At 50.9% G+C, this 20,000-nt stretch overlaps 1 protein-coding gene across 2 annotated transcripts in view; it reads right to left on the reverse strand.

The window, feature by feature from the left end:
• The window catches only part of toy (paired box 6 protein twin of eyeless), a 33,854-nt gene extending 18,502 nt beyond the window's left edge, over positions 1 to 15,352 (reverse strand). For both annotated transcript variants that reach the window (XM_025307204.1, XM_011136752.3), the window contains exons 1-3: positions 15,096 to 15,352; positions 2,349 to 2,601; positions 32 to 212 (exon numbers count right to left, since the gene is read on the reverse strand). In XM_025307204.1, the coding sequence (XP_025162989.1) occupies positions 32 to 212; positions 2,349 to 2,601; positions 15,096 to 15,108 (447 nt within the window). In that variant the 5' untranslated portion in view covers positions 15,109 to 15,352. The remainder of the gene's footprint in view (positions 1 to 31; positions 213 to 2,348; positions 2,602 to 15,095) is intronic.
• Between the last annotated feature and the right edge of the window lie 4,648 nt (positions 15,353 to 20,000).

The raw sequence follows: 20,000 nt of genomic DNA on the forward strand, positions 1-20,000 counted from the left end.
AACTCGCTGCGACATAACGTGCTTTACTTACGCTGGGTATATTGTCGTTATTGCAAACGCCCTCCTGCAGGAGCCGATCACGAATTTCCCAGGCGAAGATCGACGGGCATTCCCGTTTGTAATCGGCGATTTTGTTCACCACAGGGGTTGTCGCCACCCGTGGCTTGCTGCCGCCGATCGCCCGTGGCTTGATCGAGCCGGTCTCGTAATACCTGCGAAAAAGAGGATCGTTATTTCCGCTTAGCGCGCGTTAAAGTTTATGTCGCGCGGCCGGCCGGCCGGTGCGGTTATTGAAAAATGTACGGGAGACTTTGTAGGAGGAATCTTCCATCGAGCAGGAGATTGATAGCCCGCGATTGACGGGGCTACGCGATCGCGCCAGTGTGCACGGTGTATAATAACGTAAAAGATTCACCGCAAACAAATTCCCCCTTCGTCCATGCGCCCGTAGCTGCAAAGTTTCCACGAGCACCGACAGAATAATTAAGAACAGAACAGGACGAGACGTGTCTGCACGGAAAAAACAGCTCCGTCGATGTAGGGTAAGTCCGGGATAAATGGGCATAGGGGATAGATGATCAATTGCTATAATTTTGTTAATATATGCTAGGCGTCAGCACTGATCGGTCAGTTGTGAATTGGATATACCACGAGTAGGTGCGTCTCTTCCTGATGCATAAAAACACTGTTATTGTGAGTAAATAAATGTTTTATGTTTCTATTAACCTCCAAAATGTCTGAAACATCAGAAAAATATCTCGCGAATGCGGCTTATTTTGAATTACATTAGATCTGGGCTTAAACGACTAAAAAAATATCGCATTTGCGTGCTTAACCTCAAAATTCGTCACCGAGACTACGTTTCACGCGGTATACGCATCTTTACGCGAACCCTCCAAACGGGATAGATGGTTCATTTTTATCAGGCTTAGATGGGCAGCCTATTCAGCGAGAAATAACAAGCAATGGATATCGAATCGACATTTTCTACACGCTTTGGACGTATAAAAGACGCCGATCCGATATCTATTCGACTATCATTTTTCCTGGGTGCCTAACATTAAAAACTTCAGTATATTTTGAACAGCTTCTTGTTTCGTTTAAAGATGCCGAATAGATTTCTTTCTTTTTGCTCTCTTTAATAAACAATGGGTGCATTCACGACACTCAACGGTTATGCAACTGTTGAGTGATTTCGTCCTGAATGCTACTAAGCGATGCGCTCACTCGCAACATGTTGAGTGAGCGGTCGCTATTTTTCTCATCATAAATATTCGTCGCTACCTTTACTGATCAGTCTCCGATCCAACATGGCGCAGCCCATGAATAAAGAAAATAACAAAGAAAATAGTCATATAAATCCAAATATTTATAGCGGGGAGTGTCAAGGATGGTGTAGAATACATTGTAACAGACAGATATGAATTATATTTATAAAAATACTTAATAATTACTAAACACATAAGTGCGTAGACGGGCCGTAATATTTAGTACGTTTATCTGACATTCTTTCCGCGCAACAAAATCGAGCAGAACTCTGATCAGTTGCGTTCAGTGTACATTTCTACTGTTCACTCATCGCTCACTCATCTGATGCTCAACTTTTGTGCAACTGTTGAGCTTCGTGAACGCAGCCAATATTTTCCCATAGGGTCTTTTTCTGTGTTGTCGCTTTTCAACCTTCTCTCCAATGTTGTCCTTAGTTTCTATAAGAAACTTGTAGAAATGTTTTATTTCATTAATAATTAATAAAAGGATCAATAAAAAGACTATTGATCAATAAAAGGATGTAAAATACTGAAAAGATAAGTGAAGATGAACAAATTTCTATATTATCATAAGTACGCCCAATTATTCCTTCACCATATATGACCATCTAACTCGGACGCACCTGACCATCTATCCCCCTCACAGGATATTTTTAATATTTCGTTATTATTAGCGACTCATGAATTTCCTGTTTTCACAAAAATCTTTCTGTACCTTAAACATTATCCTCTGCTGAGTGTGTTAATATGTTGTTGATCATTCAATGGCAATGTGTTATTTCCAATTAAAAAAACTATGCCCGGACATTGATCCCGGACTCTTACCCTAAGTGAAATTTCCGAGACCAGACGGAACGGACTCTTGCAGGAGCCGAGAGATCCCTGCAGGAGAGCTTTCTAGTCAATCGATTGTTCTCACTTATCTCCAGTGACTTCTGATACCACCGAGCGTTCCGACAAATTGTTTCGGTCGCCGTGTACGACAACGAGTTCTCGTCTGCTCCCTATTCGGTCTGCGATCTTTCCTTCCGACGGATCTCCAACGGTCGGCAGTGGATTTCGAAAGAGAGGCTCACTTACCTGCCGAGGATTTTGGAGACGCAGCCATTGCTGACCTGCAATATGCGCGATATGTCGCACGGTCTGGCCCCGCTGTGGGCTAGCTCGACGATCTTCTGCCTCGTGGAGTCCGGCAATGGTCGGCCATTGACGTAAACGCCGCCGAGCTGGTTAACCCCGCTGTGTCCTGCAGCCGAGCACCCAAATATTGAGTTCTGTCCGACCATAGAACCCCCGCCAATACCCGCGCCACCCCCGTGCATCAAGTCCTCCTCTGTGAATCAAAACGCGCGCAACGTGTACGTCACTTCGCCAGAGAACATCTGATTGGTAAACAGCAGAGTATACGCGTTCCGAACGCGTTCTTATTAGTCTAATTAGCGCTCGCGCCCGTCAGATCCTGCCGAAGCGTCAGATTGAACGCCAAGGTAGATGTTTGCGCCGCGATCATACGCTCCGCCGCCCTGCGGATGTCACGTAACGAAGATCAGTTTGACCCTTGCGCGCCGATTAATTCCGTGCCGTGTGTATGTGTGTATATATGTATGTGTGTGTGTATGTGTGTGTGTGTGTGTGTGTTGCCTTATTACGGACGTTTATACCCGTACACATCGTCGTAGCGTCGTGCGCGCGGAAACGGAAATGCCTCGCGTACGATACTAACGACGGTGGTAATAATTGCGACGCGACGGCACAATGGCGCGCAACGCCGCAACGACGGGCGCGCGCGGCTACGTGTCGTGTAATTTAGCCGTCACAAGGGAGGATCTGTCGGATCTGTAAAACGATCAAGCTTACAACGTACAAGATAGACACGCACGCGCGCGTACCCGCTTGGCTGGATGCGACGTCGATAGCGTCGGGACTCCGAAGAACGCGAGGTGCCTCGCACGGCGAAAAGGAACGACTTTCTTTTTGCTTTTGACACGCGCGCGCGAGAGTGGACCTCTCGGTCCTTCTCGTTACTTTGTTAAATTCTCGTGACGTGACGTTGGCGCGAGGAAAAGGCACCGCGTGCGGACGACGACAAGAGAGAGCGAGAGAGAGCGAGAGAGAGAGAGAGAGAGAGACTCGAGGAGAGCCAGCAGCAGCGTTGCTAAATGCATCTTGCAATTAACGAATTTAATTAATTCCCGCTTTTGCGCCACGTAAAGCGACAAGAAATAGTTGGAATGTAATCTTGAATCGTCCGCGCCGCCTCCGTCGCTATACGAAACCACTTTGTATAACGACGCGTTTTCTCGCTCGCCGTTTCTACTTCCTCTCCCTCTCTCTCTCTCTCTCTCTCTCTCTCTCTCTCTCTCTCTCTCTCTCTCTCTCTCTCTCTCTCTCTCTCTCTCTCTCTCTCTCTCTCTCTACGTCTCTCCTTGTACGTGTCTCTTCCTCTCGTGTTCGTGTTTCCTTCCGTCCTTCCGCCACTGCTGTCCTGCCTCGTTTTCGCTGACACGAAAGGATTGAGAATCCGGTGCGCGTTTTGCGATCACTCGCGCGAAAGTGTCAAGGACAGATGGCGCGATTCTTACTTCAACGGCGAATTCGCAAATTTGAGAGAAAATAATGTTCTCTCGCATGCGATGACGCGGTGTGCTTAGTGACTGAAATATGCGATAATACTTTTATAGTCATTAAAAATCCAGCGTACGCCCCAGTGAGACTGAATAACTGAATGGAAAGAAAAAAAGGAAAAAAGGAAAGAAAAATAAAAATATACATGTATTTCTTTCAGGCTCTCCCTTTATATAACCCTGAATATCTGAGAGTAAAAATTATTTTACGGGACTCTTGATAAAAATAACAGCCCACCTGGAATTTCATCAGTTTCCGCGTAGAGCCACCTCTGCGGAGTGTTTCTCTCTCTCTCTCTCTCTCTTTTTCTCTCTCATCCGCGTCAGGCACGATACGTTCGCCTATGATTCCGCGCCTATCGCGAAAGGTTTCCCTCACAGCTTCAACCGCCCTCGCATTATAACCGGGGCTTTTTAAGCGAATCCCGAGCACGGTGAAAAGGAATAACGGGGATGGAACACGGCGATGGAGAACGAGGAGCGAGAAATTGGAGTCGAGAGTCTTGTTACAAATAATTCCGCGACGAGGCGCCGCGGAAATTTTCGAGGAGGCACTTCTTACTTTTTTCCATTTTATCGCGGAAGCAATTCCGGATTCTGCAACTCGCGAATGCGTGAACAGAGAGAGATAGAGTGTGAGAAAGAGAGAGAGAGAGAGAGAGAGAGAGAGAGAGAGAGAGAGAGAGAGAGAGAGAGAGAGAGGGGGAGAGAGAGCAGGGAAGAGGGGCAGGTTGCAGATAGAATTATTTTTTGCAGAGCGTTGCTCCGCGGCCATATTTAATTCCGTTGCTTCCAGCGAAGTAATGGTAAACGTTTTGAAACAGATCGCGAGATATTTCGCGTGCGCGTTTAAAAAAATATGGAAAAATTCTGCCGCGCTCCGGCTGATTGTGTTCACGGCTGCATGTCACAACGAATAACACAACGTGCGATTTCGCGCACGACTCGTCGATCTGTGCCGATTCCCACCGGACGCCGTCGTTCGCCGCGAGGTACAGCCGCGGCGAGACATTTTCTTCGAAGCAATTAAAGACGACGCTCGCTGTAACTTCTTCCGTGTCGATGATTTAATGAATATTCATCCGTTGCTCGAATTAATAAGACCGCGTAGATCCGCGAATGGGATCGCGCGCGTAATGAGGAGGACACTCTGAATTGTAATTTGCAGCGCGGCACGTAACGTGCGTCGAAAACCGGCTGCGAGTAAACGGCTTCGTTATTTATCCCCGTTTCGTTTTTTCCCGCGCATACGTGCGATCAGTCATCTCAGCACTATCCGCAACTATCGATATCAGAGAAAAAGAGAAAGAGAGAGAGAGAAAGAGAGAGAAAGAGAGAGGCGCCGCGGTCCCGCGACTCGCGCCATCGCCGTGGCTGAATAATCCCCGCGTTTTTAATGAAACAGGCAGCGTTTCGCACGAGCTCGGTCGATCCAAAGACGCTTTGCGCTCTTTCGAATCGCTTCATCCTTCCGGCCGAGCGGCTTTGCGTTAAAAATAGGCGCGACGGCAGGGCGGAGCTCGACGGCCTCGTCCTTTGAAGGGACGAGCGGCGCGCACGAGTCCGTGCTGTTTTTCACGAGTTTAATTCGTTACAAAGGGTGGCGAGTGTGCACGACTTAGCTGCACACGTATACGCGCGAGATTCACCCTTTCGCCCTCCGCCGCACCGCCGTCTTTCGTCTCCCGGGGGGGGGTGAGGGGGAGGGCGGTCACCAGCGGCCGAGGGGGGGACGACGTCGGCGCTGGAGGGCTCGAATATCGTACGAGAGCCCGACGCGCCGACGACGACCCGTGCATACACCCGCCGCGCCGGCCGCACACATTCTTTATATATAATTTCGCGTTAATCTACGCGGCGGTGCGGCGCAAAAGCGAGTCGCGCCGCAAAGTGAGGCAAAAAGGTTCCACTTGGCTGAGCGTGAAACGGGACACAGATTAAATCCCATCCTGTGCAACCCCGGCGCACGACGTCGCGGCACCCTCGTCCTCCCCGGCGCTCCGTTCCGTTCCGCTCCGCTCTCCTCTGCTCCGTTCTCTTTTCTCTCTTCCCCCCTCCTCTTCGTTCGCCGCCCGCCCCCGCGACGCTTCGCTCGGTCCGCTCGGTCGAGTCACCCTCCGTCGTCCTCGCCAAACATCCCCCGAATCTCCGCTCCGGGCGAGAGACGGTCTTTAAGCGCGGAAACGATCGCCGGTCGTTTAAGATGCGCGGATAGGCGCGGCTTTCTCTCTTTTTCCCTCTCCCACCCTCCCTCTCTTTGATCGTGAGAGACGAGAAATCTCGTCGCGAGAAAGATCCCGCTTTGCTCGTTCAGCACGCGTAGTTGAAGACTTGAGGCCCTGAGGTCTGAACCTCACGTGAGAGGTCTCTCAGCGCGACGCGGTAACTGAAGGTTGCCGATCGAAAGTTTCGTCTTGTGGGAAAATCTGAAATTTCGAATCGTTCATAATAAATACCACAGCGCGGATGTGTTTGACGTTGAAGTAGATTTGCTTTCGACCCCGCGGAACGGAAGTTCTATTTTTCGCAGCCACGAACTCGCGACTCTGGTGGCAACTCGCGATATTGATCTTGCGGGCTTGTCGTTAACTTTTATTACTTGCGAGAGAAAAGGTAAATTGCACGGGATATTTATCCGCGATGTTTGCGCGCGCCCGCGCGCACGAGGGGAGGGGAGCCCGTCGAAAACAAAAAAACCCGATCCGATTGACAGTCGCGTTGCGCGCTACGCTGCGCCGAGAAGCGACGGAAATACATATATCCTAGACAAACGTTTAAACTCGTTGGAAAGGAACGATTGATCGTTAGCCGATAATAGAAACAAAACAGCTCGCTGAAGCGGCTAATGTGCCACTCCAATTCCCAACGATGACGGAAAGTTTGCGTGGGAATAGTTGTTTAATGGGATGTAATAATAGTTTGCGGGTAATTAGTCCCGCGTTGCGACTCGAAACCAGCCGAACGTAATCAGTTACGGGATGCGCCAGCCGGAATTCATTTAACGAACTACCGTTTATCCGTCGGTATCCATAAAAAGTATCACCTCCGCGCGCCAAATTGCTCTCACCTGCCGTCGTTGCGTCGCGCGTTCGTCGAATAACGGCAGAAAAATATAATTATGCGCGTCATATTCGGCCCTGCTGATATACGTTGACTGCATTAACGAGAGAGACGCGACGAATATCAGCGGCGGCTCGAGAGATCGATTCGCAACAAGAGCGATTTACAGTCAAACACGTAGAGGCTCCAAACGTCTCGACGAATCGACGAGGGGAAAAATTCGTGTTTGAAAAATTCACGCAGACTCGGCGGGATGTAAAAGAAAACAATGACGAATCATTGACGTTATCGCTCGATTACAGCGTTACCCAAGCCAGAAATTGTTAGAACTATCCTTATGAAACATAAGGCCCCGATAAGGCCGAAAGTAGGATGTCTTAAAAAGAAATTCCTCATTATTATCACATCAGACCCCGAGATGGATCTTTTAGGGGTGCCTTAGATTTAATAAATAAGGCTTTGATGGGGAAAACTGATAAGGATTTTAGAAGGATTTTTTAGGGATGCCTTAGATTTTATGAAATAAAACTTTGTTAGGAAAAGTTGAGAAAGGCCTTAGCAAGATTTTTTAGGGATGCTTAAATTTTACGAAATAACGCTTTAACATGGAAAACTGATATGAGCTTTAGAAGAATCTCTTAAGGATGCTTTAGATATATAAAATCAAGTTTTGTTATGGAAAATTAATAAGATCTGAAGCATGTAATAAAATTGTCATAGTTTATTATTGTTTTAGTAGGTACGCTCTCTATCTGGTTCTTTTAAAGATTTTTTGATTATACCGCAATTAGAAACATTTTATTAGTTTTATTAGTTGCCATATTCGTTAGTCTCTTCCAGGAAATTTTCTAGTATTGCCTTCGTTTTGAAATGCAGCAAACTTTAATAAAAACAGTAGCAGGGTTTTTATGTGTAAAGAATGCTATATTTTATTGTAAAGTGTGCTATATTTTTAAAATAAAAAACTCTTGTTGTATACTGACAAAGTTATAAAGTTATAAAGAAATAAAGAAATTATCATCTAAACTTGTTGGAATAAAAAGAAGGAATATTATTACTCAAGAAATAATAAAAATATTTCCTTATAAAGCCTTATTAACCCTTTGCACTCGGAGTCATCTCGCGGGTTATCTACCAACAGCTTGGCGGCATCTTTTTAGTAAAATGTGCAAACAGGAATCGCGTCATATTAAATAGCGTAGTTTTGAAACCAAGTAATTCATTGTAATGATATTTGGTTTATATGAATCTTTAGACATTGAGGAACATATTTATGACAAAAAGATCAAAACTTTATATCTTATATTTTTCTAACATGTGGTAACGTGTGAAACAGTCATCGATATGCATTGCAGATTCGTTTTGCCATTCTTCTATAAACTAAATTAATGGGTCAGAAATTTCGAACTGTAAATTATGAAATTGCAAAATTAAATTTATTAAAAAAATATTACTTTTCCAATTTTCCTCGTCTAACTTAGTGCAAATAACGATCTGTGCCGCTCGATACTTCAATACGATCTGCTTTCAGCTTTGAAAGTCTCTTTCTCTTGGACTACAGTCCAAGGCTTTCTTGTTTATCTTTTCAAATGGTACCACATCATGTAGTATGTCACCAAGAAAACATGTATTTTTGAAAAATTTGCGCTCACCTATTAATTTTTCTATTCGGGTATTTATCTGAAAAATTAGAACAAGTCGGCACGTGTAACAAAACCACGAGTTTATCCTGTATAATCACTAATAAAATCTTTATGTCCCCTAAAAAGGTATCCGAGTAGTTTGCTGGACTTATCGACGAGTGCAAAGGGTTAATATTGCCTTATAAGCCTATAATACTGCCTTAAAAGGCCCTCATAATATTTCCTTATAAGAACTCGTTAAACCATTTATTTTGTAGGACCCTTGTCTTTCTATCCCTACTAGGACCCGATTAATGTTAGGGAAAAATAATCAGGCCCTTAAAAATACCGGAGCCCCATTAATTTTTCGACTCGGGTATTTATCTGAAAAATTGGAACAAGTCGGCACGTGTAATAAAGCCACGAGCGTATCATTCGGCGAGAAAACGACTGGGATTACACGCCGGAAATCCCGGCGCGCGGCTTTTCGAGCGAGATACGAGCGAGATTTCGCACCTCGTACGACAATAAAAAATTCCCCGACGCATTTTAGACTTTGGCGTGCGTACGACGATGTACGCCATGTCGTAATCGCACACCTACCCGGGCGCGTCACGCGAGTGCACGGAACCGCGTCACAGAGGCGTGCCGCGTAAAACACCGAGGAGAATGGCGCTTGTTTCGCGTTTCTGCGTCAATTTTTCGCCGAGACACGGCCGTTTATTTTTTTCCCTGGACCCGCGCGGCGTCGCCGCGTCGGCGCTCGTTCCGCAAAGGTCGGCCAATGCCGCGCGCGCGTAGCGTGCATTGTAGTACGTCGTGCCGCGGACTTCACGCCTCCACCTCCCTCCCCCGTGGCGACGCACTCGAGTCAAAAGTACGGCGCGTAACAATGTCGTCGGGACTCAGTCCCCGTCAAAGTCAACATTCGCCGCTCGTCGATATCTCCACGCAGGAGAGTCGCGACGGCACGGGGCAAACTGCGTGCGAGAGCTAATACCGCGCGCGGCTTCCGACGAGAAGGACGTGTGCTGTCATCGCTCTCTGTGCCGTCGATTAATTTCACACACACGGTGGGATGTTGTAATAATAAATAATTAATACCATGCAGGCTTTTCTCTCATCCGTACATTCGCTCGCAACGCGTATTTGCAGTCGTATGGACTCTTTCAGCGGTGCACCGTCCGCATTCAAACGCTCCCTTGCGCGCTGGGATTTGTAAATTTGTAATTCGGACTTTGCTACATTTTTTATCAATTATCGATTGCAATATTTTGCGTCTTGATGTTTACGCCAAACGGTTCCCCCCGTTAATGAAGATTATTATTATTATTGTTATTATTATACAATCTCGGCAGAGAGATGTAATAAAAAATCGATCACCGCTCCAAGCGACAATTAAAAGCACGATTGAAGGCGCGTATTAACGAAAAATTAGACGAGTCGTTGTACGCGCAAGTTACACATCTTTCGTCCGCCGTAGCGCAAAAATGGAACGCAATTTAATTTTTGCCAGCTGCTCTCTCGCCTTCCAGTTTACCTCGAAAGCAGAAAAATGAGCGAGATTCCCCCCCTCTCTCTCTCTCTCTCTCTCTCTCTCTCTCTCTCTCTCTCTTTGAGAATTTATTACATGACAGAGAAGGATACGGTTTCGAAAGCGACAACCCCCAGACATCTCGGCCCGAATCGCCGTTGTGTTAGCGTTCCGCGTCGCTCGGCGAATATTTACAAGAGCGGGCCGCGCTTATTTTCGGTGACAGGCTGGCCTGCTAACGGCATAACGGCTGGTTGGCCGCTTCTGGAGCCGACGCGTTTGTCGAGTGTCACCGGCTAAATGTTATTATCACGTCAGTAGATTCGGAAGGATGAGCAAACGACGGCGCGGCGCAACGCGGCGCGATGCGACGCAGCCTCTGAGCGCTTCGCGATAAACTCACGGCATCGCGAGAGAGAGAGAGAGAGAGAGAGAGAGAGAGAGAGAGAGAGAGAGAGAGAGAGAGAGAGAGAGCTTCATCTGTGCGCGCCTTTCAACTACATCAAAGATAGCGTGCCAGGCATACGCTCTCTAATGAGTTGAATCACGGTAAGAGCGGGATACCCTCCCTCTCTCCCCCCCCCCCGCTCGTCTCTTCTCTCTTTCTCCCTTCTAGCAGATGCGCGCGCGCTTCCCGAGCGACGAATTCATTACGGATGGTGTTAAGAGGCGGCGGCGCGGTATTAGCAGCCACCATCTCCGACAGCGCATACTCATTACCGCGCCCGTTATTATTGACACCGTGTGTAAGACGGTCCGTCGCGTATCTTCCCTGCAGCCGTTCGCGAGTAAACACCGAACTCATGGCCGCGGGGGCTGGTAATCGTATATATTCGCGCTCGTTGCGACTCGCCTAACGACGACAAGACGCCGCGCGCGCGCGCGCGTCGGAATAATCTCGGCCGTGCGGATTTCTCACAGCTACGTGAATTCCGCGCCGTCGCGTCGCTCGGCGGCGCGGCGGCCTGTAGGAATCGCAATGGCGACGACGAGCGCGGCAGGAAGAAGGACGAGGGCAGTCCTACGTCCGTCCGTCTCGCGCGCATCGATTTCTCAATCGTGCCATCGAGTCGCGCGCGTCCCATTGATCTTTCAACCCTCCGCGCTTACGGAACGAGTTATCGCCGACCAAATATCGCCCGGTTAACGAGGACGGCGAAACGCATCACGACGGGATTAATTAACGGCTACTCGTACGCGAAATATCTCTCTCCCTTCGTCCCACCCTCTCTCTCTCTCTCTCTCTCTCTCTCTTTCTCTCCGTCCCTCCGTCTCCCTCCCTGCGAGTCCCTCTGACGGCACACAGCCCTCGACGCGCTCGCGTGCAGCGTGTCCTTCCTCACGCAAGCATGGCTGCCGCACGATGCGGCGATCGAAGGACCAAACCGGCGGCGGAGGATTCGAAGCCCGCAACGCGTACACGCGGGGCCATGGGCGAAAGTTATCGGCGTGCCTCGCGGACGTATTGCCGCCGGGCCGTAGCCTATTGATTGGTCGCGGGGATAATCCCGCGCCGCCGACATTTATTACCCCCTTGGAAGCGGAGGCAGGTAATCTCCGCAGCCTCTCCGAGGCCTGGCACGCGCGCGAGATCCGATCCCGGCGCCCATAGCCGGGCGTGCCCATAACCATTAACAAATCTCGCGTAGCGACGAGAAGCGAAATAAAGCGCTCTCGCGTGAATCGGCCGTTTGATTCGAATAGCTGCCGTGGGCTTTTATGGAGAACCGAAGTAAGAGGGACTTTGTTCTCTCTCTCTCTCTCTCTCTCTCTCTCTCTCTCTCCCTCTCTTCGTTGCGTGTGCGGCGCGCACACACACGCACGGAGCAGAAGGAAGAACGCGCGAGAGGGAAAGAGACAGATCGGTGGTTGGACGAGTGAAAAAGGGGCGCGCTCGTGCCACGCGAACATTGTCCGCCTTGGAGCTGCGCACATAGACACGCGTTGTTCCAAGAGAGGGCTGCGGAGAAGGCGGGAGGGAGTGGGAAGCACTTACCCTCCTGTAAGTCCCATTATGAGCTCGCGTGGGCCACGAGCCCACGTAACGCGAGCCCGCGCCGCCTGCGAGCGGGAAAAGATTACGTTGCATCGAGACAAATTGGCGGTGTAAGCGCCCCCGCGAAGGGGAGGGGGGAGGGAGCTCGCGCCGGCCTAACCGATTGTCGTCGGGTGTGGCGGCGCGGCGCGTAGGGTCGGATCCTTCGAGGTGCAAGAGGGCCTCCGCACACCCTCCGGAGTCGACGGCGAAGGGGCCGCGCTGGCCCGACAGAAGCCGGCCAAAGGCGTGTCGGGTTACCGACTAACCCCCGGGGGTAACCGCGAGCCTACCTAAGCCCATAAGCGTACGCGTATTTATTCGCCCCCTCTCTGCGATAGAACTCATCGCGAAGGTCGCGACTTGGTTCGAAGGGCTCCGCCGAGCCGATCGGAATTACCCACCCTTGAGCTTGAGAAAACTTTCAACCACGGCAGGTCGCGACTCGCCGGGTGCTGCCGAGTGACGAGAGACGGTGCGTCGCGATTTAATGTTGCAGCCGCTGCGATACTTTTCGCGAGCGTTTTCGCTGCTCGCTGTGCTCGCCTCTTTGCTTGCTACACCGCTCGCTCGTTCTCGCTGTCTTCCTTCGGCGTCTCTCGGAGTCGCCGGAAGTGAACGATGGTCATTTAATTAGGCGCCGCGAGACGCGCGTTTTCTTGCGGATTAACGAACCCCCGCGATCTGATTACGGCCGAGATAGCGGGACGAGAAAATGGGTCGAGAGTTGTTTCTTTCTATAAGCGGCAGCCTCGCCGAGCGATACCGCCGTCGCTTCGCCGCGGCGCGCAGTGGGGCCAGATAACATTCTTTGGTTCAAAATTCTATAAAGACCTGAATTTCCAACCGATCATCGACACCAATGGAGATGAGGTGGATCCTGAATAAATTCCGAAGAGATCTGTCTTGCCAAAATTAAGAAAAAAATGTTTTTCTCTCATTTACTAGCCCCAAAAGAGGAAAGATTATCGTTAAACGCGAAAAACTTGTGAAATACTCATTATTCGACACTTCTTTCTATCTAATAGCGTATTCAGCGGATCGAAACTATGAAAACAATCAACAGACACCTCGAGATTTATCGATCTTGAACCAGAAACCCCATTAACCCAAAACTCATAAGCCCAAAATGCAAAAACATCAAATATAGACCCGTGAAGCACAAAACCGAGGGATTTTGAGTCTTAAGCCCATCAATCTAGGAATCTATCAATCCGAGAACTTCTCAGCTCGTGGATGCATGAAGCCGTATATATTCCGAGTCCCAAATAGTCCAAGAACTCAATCTAGCCATAGCTAGACCCAAGACACTGTACTTTAAACGATAAACTCTTAAGACAAACCCTAAACCCATGAACCCTGAATCGACAGAATGTTTTCAAAATTTCGGCTAGACAGATCTGTTTGGAATTTATTCAGGATCAACCTCATCCATTGGTGTCGATGATCGCTTGGAAATTCAGGTCTCTAGAGAATTTTCAACCAAAAAATGTCATCTGGCCCCACTGTGCGGCGGTTCAAGTCCCCGCGAGGACGCGCGACAGCGCGGACGCTTTAAGGGCAAAGAATTTCTTTATCGCGCGTCCCGCTCCGATGCGGACGGGGAATCGAACTCGCGAGGCGAATCGAGTTCGGTATTAGGAAGTCGCTCGCCCTTTCGCTTTGTCTCGCTGGGATATATTCCCGATGTGAACAGCGGCTTCTCTCTCAGCGGATAATCTCTCCTCTTCCTCTTTCTCTCTAATGCGACGAGTTTCTCACGCGTGTATTCCGTGTGTACGTAGCCAAGATGACACGCAAAGATGTCTGGCGATTACAGCGTTCCTTCTCACTCGCGTTACACCTAGGGTTGCCAACTGTCCAGTTTTGACCCTGTCAGGACTGTCAGGTTTTCAGAAGTCTTGTCCAGTGTCCGGTTAATAAGTCAAACCGGACGTCCGGTTTTTAAGTTATATCCAATCAATGGAATGAGAGTTCAGATCTTTCAGCAACGTTTCTCCGTTTCAAGCGCCTACAAACGATCAAGCGTCACGGAAAGCCATCTAGTAGATGATCCGCCGATCCATCATTTCATATATATGAAAAAAGTAATAGTTTATTATTTTATTCAATCAAATCTTGTTTATAAAATCTTGTTTGGAAATTAATATTGTAAATAAATTCTTGTCATATTTTGTATTTAATGTAACGTTATGATTGTTATTTCTGTCCGGTTTAGTCCGGTTTGGGTTTGTTACCAAAGAAAAAATGTCCGGTAATTTTAAGGTCGGGATTTGGCAACCCTAGTTACACCGGAGGTATCCACGAGAGACCGAGTGCTCAAAAGCGAGACGTTTACAAGCTCGCGGACGAAGCTTCGATGATATATTAGGTAATCGAGAAAGTTCCTGCCGTCTCTAGATTTGCCGTCATTGCCAAATCGCACATGCGCGCGCTATCAGTTAAAAGTGCTGTGGTTATGTATGCTCAAACAAGAGCTTAATTAGCAGGCAATTTACCGGTGTGCGACACTTACTCGGAAACTAATCATTTAAAGTTTCGCGTACATTAAAACGGTACGAGACTTCTTGGTTACCTCCAGATGTATGAATAAATCTCGGGAAAAAAAAACTGAGGAAACAACGTCCGTGTAGCGCACGGCTTGAGTGGAGGACTTCGCGAAAATGGCTGATCGTCGCGATATCCGTTGATAACGACCATCTAACAGCTTCCGCAAACAGAGCCGCTCTCAAATTGCGCACGATCTCGCAGACGACGCGAGTCGCGCTAACGAGAGCCGCCATCGGCGCAAGTCGCGAGCGTGTCGCTCGGCGGAAGCTCCGGAAGTCGCCGGAATCGCCGCAACGTGCCCCTTCCTTCCCTCCCCTCCCCGGCCCCGATTAATCGCCAAACATCCGGCGGGCGTCGCGCTGTCGTTCACGCGAAAACGAAGCATAAATCGACTCGACCGACCTTTATGCGGCATCTTCCAGAAGGGCGGCTCGGGGGTGGGCGAGCAAGGGTTGGCCACCCCCGCGCCCAACAGGGTTCTTGCCGCGTGCAGCGCCGCCGCCGCCGCCTCCCTGCTCCGCACTGCCGCAGCGCTCGGCGGGTAATCCGGAACGCTGTCACTTTCGGCGATGCCGCCGCCACCGCCGCCTCCGCAAGGACGAAGGTGCAGGCTCAGCCGACCGCCGCCGACCGTGCTGCTGCCGCCTCCGCCGCCGCCGCCCCCGCCGTCACCGCCTCCGCCGCCGCCTCCGCCGCCGTCTCCGCCGCCGCCACCTCCGGCCACGCTAACACAGTGCTGGAAGCATGCAGAATGCCTTTGGTCAAATTCCGCGATTCGTCCTTTCCGCGATCCTTCCTCCTCGCCCTCGCGCGCCTCGCGAGCTGATTACGCGCGGCGCTGATTGTTGGTATTTAGAGGCGGAAACGAAAAAACGTCGGCCGAACGGCGTGTAACTCCCCCTGTCGCCCCTCCCCCTTCTCTCTCTCTCTCTCTCTCTCTCTCTCTCATTGACGTTGGAATGGATATAATGACGTTGCTTAACGCGGTAAAAATAAAGGCGGGTAAAATAATCGTTCGCCGATGCAGCGCTAATGAGCTCATTCGACGTGTGCACTTTGTGCGCGCGCGCGAGGCCCTATTGAAGGATCGACTCTCTTTTTTTCCTACACTCGAGCTTTCCGCCGCACGAGCGCGTAATAAATCACAATTTCGTCCTCGTTAGAATAATGTTTCTCATCTTCTCTTTCCTCTTTTCCTTTCTCCGCGCCAAGGAAGAGAGAGAGAGAGAGAGAGAGAGAGAGAGAACGCGCGGAACGTGACACGCCGGGGTGCGATTGTTCGCGACCGGGCCGTTTTGAGTGAAAAGTAGAACGTAATAATCGCGCTGTATTGGGGGCAAATATACGGAAAATGAAAATCCATCGGCGTTTCTGCGGCGGGGAGGAAAAAGGAAAAAGAAAAAAGGAAACGAGAAACGCGAGCGGGGGAAAAAGGTGAAAAAACATGTTGATCGGGAGCACGTTGAAAATTCGTGTAACATGGTATAACGCGGATACTGTATTAACGGAGCTGGATAATATCGTCGATAATGCCGTAACTCTCGCGGGGAATATACCGCGAGCGAGCGCGGCGAGCGGCGGTGATTATTTAGCGCGGGGAGCGCGATCAAAAAGCAATTTTCGTGCGTAACAACGTAACATCGAGAGCGTGGATTATTAACGGGCCCGCGGACGTTTCGCGCGGGCGTTTCGATTGACGATCTCGCGTATCGCGTTCTTAATCGCATTGCCGATTTTTTTTACTTGGCGATAGACGGCGAAAAAGGGCCCGTCGGCTGGCGCGCGCGCGGCCCGGCGGCGGCGGCGGCCGTCGGCCAGCGCCGTTAACGATTATCGGACGCGTCGCATCGCGTCGCGTCGCGTCGCGGCCGCCGAAATAATTCCACGTCGCGTTCTCGCGATGATTTTATAAATTCACGGCAATTTGCGAAAAACTCGATTGATCCCCCGTGCCTTTCTGCGGCGCGGCGCTGCGCCGCGCCGCGTCGCACACACCCTTCCGTGCGCGCGTAAACAACGCGGCTTCAAAGAACATAATTCGGGGGATTATCGCCCGCGAAGCGCGGTAAATATTGGCGCCGTCGAAACTGGTTCGCCAAAAGCAAATTTCAAAGTGCGCCAAAAAATAAATAGCGACCGAGCAAATAATAAACACTGCCGTGTCGGCGGTAAATTTCCGAATTTTTCCAAGGCTGATTACGTCCCGCATAAATTTCGCCGGTATCCCTCCTCGCGCGCGTGCAATCCGCAATGGGAACGGATGTAGCGGAAATCGCGCTGCGGCGAAAAAAGATCGCAAAAAAAAAAAAAAAAAAAGAAAAAATTGGAGGCTCACGGCGGGCGTCGAAAGTTCCGAATCAACCTCGAATCGTACGTCCTCCTCCGTCGCGAAGGCGATTTCGCTAATCACCGGCGGACGATTTCGACATCGCCGATACGCCTCGCGCGATATTTCATGCTTCGCAACAATAAATCATCGCGCCGGCCACACTTCGGCCCCGAGATAACGCGCCGCGCTCTTATCGGCGGAGATTCTATTTTTAAAGCCGCACCCGGAAGATTTGTATGCACATAAGAAATGAAGCACGGCGCTCGTCACGAAGCGCGTACGATTTGCGCCCGGCCGCTCGCTCTTCTTGTTCGCCGTTCGACCAAGCTCGCCGTTTTAACGAGACGCCGGCCCGCCGCGCCGGCGAGAGAAGACAATTAGCGCGAATGATTTCGTCGCTCGCGCGCGCGCGGGTCGAATCGATTCGCGCTGCGAGGAGAGAGAGAGAGAGAGAGAGAGAGCACCGGAGTCCCGAAGAATACCGGAGAACAGCTTCTCAGCGCGTCGCCCTGACGGCGCGATCATCGGCCTGACGCTTGAGGAATCCTCGCGCTCGCCCGCTCGCTCTCTATGCTCATTCCGCCGCCGCCGCCGCCGCCGTCGCCGCCGTCGCCGCCGCCACCGCCGCGGTCCGGGCCCCCGGTCTCATCACGGTTAATCATCACGTCGGCGTGCGTCACGACGAGCGTTAATTGTCATTCGGCAGCGGCTCGCGCTAGATCATTAGCTCCTTTCAGGCCGGTAACGCGCGGCCGACGGCGAGATGCGGGGACATCAATACGCGCGCGGCCCGGCCGGAGCGAAAAGTGCAAGCTGTAAAGCGGCGAGGATCGTTAGACGTGGCCGAGCGAGAGATCATTCCGCGCGCCACCCGCTCGCCACGACGCCGCGTCTCACTCGAGCTGCGGGGGAGAGAGAGAGAGAGAGAGAGAGAGAGAGGCGCTCATACGCCTCTCTCGTCGCTCGGTCAGATCGAGTCTCGCGCTGTCAAAACGCGGCTCCGCGCGACAGATAAATCGTCCCGTGTATCGACTCGCTCTCGACGTTCCAGGATACGCTCCTCCGCGTTCGCGGACGCTGAACTCGGGTCTCGCGACGGACGGCGGTGATTCGCGAGTTTTCCCTTCGATTAACTCGCGCTCGCGAGATTTCCGCGGCGTGAGGATTCCGCTCGGAGGACGCCCGCGGTCGCGTTTACGCTCGAATTCCTCGGGCGACGGGGGATCCTGGAATCCTTTGGCGACGACGAGGTCTCGCGGCCCGGCGAGCGCGAGATTGATTTTACCCGCGACGCTTTTTACCTCGCTGGTAATTAAGAAAAAGAAATATGAAGAGACGCCGCGAAGAGGAGGCCGGCGGACCGTTTCAGCGGGCCTCCTCTTCGGGAGGACTCCCGAAGGCTCGCGACTCCATGTAGCGAGGATGAGACGGCGACGAAATCACTGTCTCGGAACTGTCCCCGGATAGCCGAGCGGCAACGACGTGCGGAACGCGACGGAGATCCGAGAAACGAGCTGCGTTAAGTCTCGCTGAAACGACGCGACTCGCGCTGCCTCGCCGGGGCCGCACAAAAGCGGGAATATCTCGCAGGCGAGCTGCGCGCACCTCGTCAAGTGTGAAAGACGTGAGTTTAAGCACGATGCATTAATTTGCGCCAATTAGAACACCGGTAATAAACTGCGAGCTCGTGCTCGCGCGCTGCGCCGCGCTAATTCGCATCGGACGCGCGGATTAATCGCCGTCCAACCCTCCTCCTCGTCTCGCGATTCTTCGCGCTTTTCGCGGATGCGTGTAGCTGACCGCTGAATTTTCCGGTCCGCACAGCCCGACATGTCGACGCGACGCGGCGGCGAAACCGAGCGAGTCAAAATCAAACGACGAAACGAAATGGCGAATTCGTGAAGAAGAGAATGTTCATCAGCCGTCTCCTTCGTCGTTTGATAATTTTCAGCTTGGGCGGTTGGTCATCGGAGCCAGTAACTTTTTTCTTGTTCACCAGCGACTTTGATGTTCATCCAAATGGCGGCAAACGGACGCGAGCGCGCACGTCCCGGATGGTGAATGATAAATAAAGAAATAAATAAAACGTCGGCCGCGCGCGAAATGAGATACACGGAGAGACGGGTCGATTTAAGTGACGACCGGCGGCGCACGGAGAAGGGACGCGGAATTAGTAAATAATTGAGATTAAGATTTTTCCCGAGTTCTGTGTGTGTGTGTTCTCTCTTTCCCTCCGGCGCTCCGGGCACGACAAAGGGCTTTTCACGAAATCTCCGAGGTACGAGCGAGAGCTTTCTTTGTCGAGCACTCGAGGAGACATCTGTTATTTTCCGAGATTGTATCACTTTCAATGAGCTGAGCGTGTTCGCTTCGCCCTTCGTTTAAAAAATAATGGCGACGGCCGTGCGCGCCTCTCCCTCTCATTCTCGAATAAACACGCGGGCGAACGAAGGGATGCAGAGGAGAGACGCGCAGACGGAGAGACACGGAATCGCACGGCTGCGTGAAAGCGCTCCCGCTGAAAAATCATTTAACGCTCCTCTCATAATTATCCTCGAAAAAATTACAAGCGCTATTCACGAGCGAGAGTACGCAAGCGTGCGCGCGTTGCAATCTATTCTCCGAGAGATCTCGCTGCGCGAAGAATAATCCGAGCGCCCTCGAGACGCGTAGAATAAACGCTGGAACGCCGATGTCGAAGCCGACTCGCGCGGGCGACAATACACGATATTCGAGATGCGAGACTAATTTATAGTTAAGGATCATTTTTTAATGTTCGAGAGAAAGAGAGAGAGAGAGAGAGAGTGTGTGTGTGTGTGTGTGTGAAAAAGAGAGCGGCGGTGAAAACCGCGAGACGCGATCGCGAGTTTCGAGTCTGCGAGAGCGCTAAACAAGCCCGAGCGAGGAGGCGTTCCGCTTGCAATCGACAGCTTTTTTCCGCGATCGTAATGAGGTACTCGGGCGTTAACAACGCCATT

The sequence above is a fragment of the Harpegnathos saltator genome, unplaced genomic scaffold (assembly GCF_003227715.2).
Source record: "Harpegnathos saltator strain DR-91 unplaced genomic scaffold, Hsal_v8.6 scaffold839, whole genome shotgun sequence".
NCBI classification, from domain to species: Eukaryota; Metazoa; Arthropoda; class Insecta; order Hymenoptera; family Formicidae; genus Harpegnathos; species Harpegnathos saltator.